The sequence below is a fragment of the Trichechus manatus genome, unplaced genomic scaffold (genome assembly GCF_000243295.1).
Source record: "Trichechus manatus latirostris isolate Lorelei unplaced genomic scaffold, TriManLat1.0 scaffold00118, whole genome shotgun sequence".
NCBI lineage: Eukaryota > Metazoa > Chordata > Mammalia > Sirenia > Trichechidae > Trichechus > Trichechus manatus.
Window position 1 is genome coordinate 2,805,551 of NW_004444054.1, and position 4,021 is coordinate 2,809,571.

A 4,021-nucleotide genomic window follows, 5' to 3' on the forward strand; every position below is an offset into this window, starting at 1 on the left:
TAGACGTAAATCTCAGAATTACTGACTTTCAGAAAAACCCAACGGTGTTTTACTATACACGCATATACGTACACAAAAATTTCAAGATGCTGGTGCAAAATGCTGGTATTTCTTTTTTTCAGTGTTTACTTTCCAGAGTCAATCCTGTGACTCTTGAAATGTTGTCTTTTGAGGGATAAAAGTTACCTGAACCCACCTTCAAGTGGTTACATTGAGGAAAACACTACATTGTCAGAGATCTTAAAAAATAATCATCATCTAGTGTTTTTATAATGGGAACCACCAAATTATCAGTAATTCAGCGGAAAAAATCTTGAAGGGATAAATTAACCATTTTTTCACAGTTCTCTAAGTGTTTTTTTTATAAACTTCAAGTGACCAACAAGCTAAACAGGACGGTCACAGCTACTGACCAAAGGGAAACTCATTTAGTGTGGTGCAACATTCTGGCCACAGTACCACTTCACAATAAAGTGGAGAGAAAGCCAGAAAGCCCTGAGCCCAGATCCCAATCTAGCCTAATTTATCAGTCAGGCTCTCTGCAGGCCTCAGCCTGCTCACTTGTGAAATTAACGAAGTTATTCATTCAATGTTGGTTCGATGCCTAGGACTTGCCAAGCCCTGTGTTAGGCAATGGAAGTTTGTTGTTCTGTTTTAAGTCAATAAAACCACGGTCCTTGCCTAATCCTGAAAAGCTCCTAATCTTTGGAAGAGATTTCAATAAACACGGCATGGTAACTGCTATAAACAAACAGCTAGCCTGGGAAAATCAGAAAAGGCTGCCTCCAGAGGGAAAGACAGTTGAGCTGAGGCGTGAAGAATGAATGTGAGTTTCTCAGTCAGAGATGGGGGCTAAGGGTACTCCTTGAAGAAAGAGCAGACTGTGCGAAGACAGGAAAGAGTAAAAAGAGAGAGGTTTAATGTAAATGCTGACTAGGCTGGGCATCAGAGCAAACTGGTGGGAGATAAACCTAGAGCCTCACGTGCCACACTAAGGAATCCACGCTTTCACCTTTAAGCAACAGTAAGCCATTTAACATTATCTCTGAGGTTCCTTCCAATACTGGAAACTGGCTGTAGATACAACCAGATGAACCCAATTTCTCCACCTTTCCATTTAAAGTTGTTAGAGTCTTAAAACTGTCCTAGTTTTGATGCTGCCATTATAAATCTTGGAAGACAGAGCTCTCTTAACAGATACTTTTTAGGACTAGCAGATTAATCTTGTTACAGTTAGAGTAGTAAAGCATTCTAAAAGCAAGATACATGACAGGAGATTAACTACTGATCTTTACCAAAGATATACTCAATGTAAACCTACCCCCACTGCCATCCAGTCGATTCCGACTCATAGCAGCCCTACAGAACAGAGTAGAACTGCCCTACAGGGTTTCCAAGGCTGTAATCTTTACTGAAATCTACTGCCACGTCTTTCTCCCGTGGAGTGACTGGTGGGTTTGAACCACCAACCTTTTGGTTAGCAGCCAAGTGCTTAACCATTGTGCCGTGTGAAAATTATAAACAGGTATTCTATTTTATATGCCCTCCAAAATGCTTTTTCATTCTTGGTTCAAATAAAGCCTTGCTCTGAATATCCAGTAACTACAGAAGTACCTGAAGAGAACACGAAGTCCCACTCACCTGTGCTCTGCAGGGACAGGAGGTGGCCACACAGCAGGGTCTCTAAATGGCTCATCTTGATAGGACACAGGGAAATCTGGCGGCTTGTCAACTTTAAAGCTTTCTAAAGTGCTGACAATGCTTTTAACTTGCTCGTATTCTTCCAATAACTCCTGCCGAACCTTAAAAGACACAGACTTTATATTAGAAACAGTTTAAAATTTATATAAATTGTAAATAATAAACTGCTATCTAGAGCAAAAGTTGTCTTACTATCGTTCAAAGTGTACAAAATGCATCATTCAAATAGTCAAAAGACAGTTGGACTATTTAAAGTAATAGAGATAGGAATGTGGGAATTGGCTGGAAAAGAGACATAATTTTATACCTTTTCAGAGGGAAAGTAGTTATGTATCTTTTCATAATCAAACTTTCTACCAAAGAATGTGGTGACTATTAACACAATTTAAAACAAGCAACTAAGTCAGTAACAGGATAACAAATTCCCAGAAATTTACATTATCTCAAGCCCTTTTAACATATTTGTGAATAGATTCCAGAAAACCGTCAGCCAAAATTTTCACCAGCATTTCCTATCACCGAATGTTAAATGCCTGCATGGGCTTCTGAAAAGCTCAAGCAGTACAGCACCGAGGATTACACACTTCCAACTTGTATTTAAATTCTCCTGTACCTAATACCTGGTTTCTTTCAAGTCCTGGGTAAAGTTTATTTTGAGCTTAAAAGCAAGATTCTTCCTATGTTTAGAAAATAAATGTAACTGAATACCTACTATGTGCAAGTTCTTATGTTTTCAGACTCTAGGCCCAGACTAACTTTCAAAGGCAAACCATTAACAGATTGAAAATTACATTTAGAAACTCATTTTAACAATACTTTTTTTAAAAAAAACAGAAAGCACATTTCACTATAAAGCAAAGCATAAGAAGCTTCTCTTTATCCTTAGTAATACCATAGAAATGAACATATAAACGAGTTGCAGGAACAAAAAAAAAAAATCCATGTAAAATTTAACTGTTAATATATACAATTATATAATACACTATACGAGGAGAAATGAAACTTTAGAACCTAATGAAAAGAAACACCGAGGAAATATCTGAAGAGAGTGCTCTCTAATCCGTACAATTAGGAATATGTCAAAAATATTTCTATAATTAACAAACATCCCTTCCTGTGACTAGTATGAAGGATAGGAGAAAACTAAAACTTCTGCCTTGAGTTAGAGCAAGGATGTTGCTCTCAGTCAACATAATTCGGTGACACATAAGTTGGAAAATAAGCCATATTTACCCTCAAAACTTAGTAACACAGCAGCTTCGGACTCGTGGAAAAATCAGAAGACAAGCTTGAAAGACATTAGCACATAAAATGAAAACTTCAAAGAAATGCTTGATTTTGTACTTTTAAAAGATTTTAAGAACAAATGAGGAAATTATAAGTCAACTTTTTATTAAGGTTGCTATTGTGTAATCAAATTGTATGGTCAGGAGACACAGCAAATGTATCAGTGCTTTTTATTAAACCACTGACTCATTTCTATTTGTAAGGAGTCTTTCAAAAGATGAGGAAAATTTCTTACAGGAAAAGTTTTTTGAAATGGGTCAAAACTACATATAAAAATGAAAGGAGAAAAAGGATGAATAGAAATAACTGATTATGGAAATAAAAAGAATTAAAAATAGACTCAATTAGAATTGAGTATCTTCAAAATATGCCTTATGAAATACATTATCAAAACTATCAAACATATTAACTAAGTGAATCATCAGAAAATTATTCAGAGTACCTATTACATATAGTTCAGAATTCAGATAAATAAGAAGTATTTACAAAATCTCAAACTAATTTCCCGATTCCAGCCTCTCAAGTCTAAGACTGCTGCCCTCGGGCACTGACGACATCAAGGGGCTCTTACCTGTTGCCATTTGCCTTTGACAGCAGGGTCTCTGACTGACTGGCAATGTCTCTGAATCTGCTGTATCACCCCCTGGTAATAGACCATGGATGAGTCATAATTCCCAAGAAGTGCATATTCTCTTCCTTTCTTTGCATTGTCACAAATCTCGGCCAAATTCATCTTCTTTCAAAGACCTACAAGTAAAATATAATGACTTTTTTTTTAAGTTTTCAGCACTGACTTTAAAATATTTTATTATTCTTTAAAATACCTGCTTAAAAACACCTTGGAAGTCAAAATGGTTATCTTACATCATTCAAGGCTATCTGAATGTATCTTATAATACTGAACAAGGTCTCCAACGCTGAAGACACAAAGGAGATCACAAAAGAACACCCAAGAAGATAACAGGGGGAAAAGTTCCACAGCTCTGAACTATTGGTTTGTGTTACAGGTACATGAATTGGACACTAGTTTTCT

General features: G+C 36.4%; 1 protein-coding gene across 2 annotated transcripts in view; it reads right to left on the bottom strand.

Moving 5' to 3' along the window:
• KATNAL1 (katanin catalytic subunit A1 like 1) overlaps positions 1 to 3,914 on the bottom strand; it is a 78,618-nt gene extending 74,704 nt beyond the window's left edge. For both annotated transcript variants that reach the window (XM_004384155.3, XM_023738509.1), the window contains exons 1-2: positions 3,560 to 3,914; positions 1,642 to 1,802 (exon numbers count right to left, since the gene is read on the bottom strand). In XM_004384155.3, the coding sequence (XP_004384212.1) occupies positions 1,642 to 1,802; positions 3,560 to 3,721 (323 nt within the window). In that variant the 5' untranslated portion in view covers positions 3,722 to 3,914. The remainder of the gene's footprint in view (positions 1 to 1,641; positions 1,803 to 3,559) is intronic.
• Positions 3,915 to 4,021: the final 107 nt, after the last annotated feature.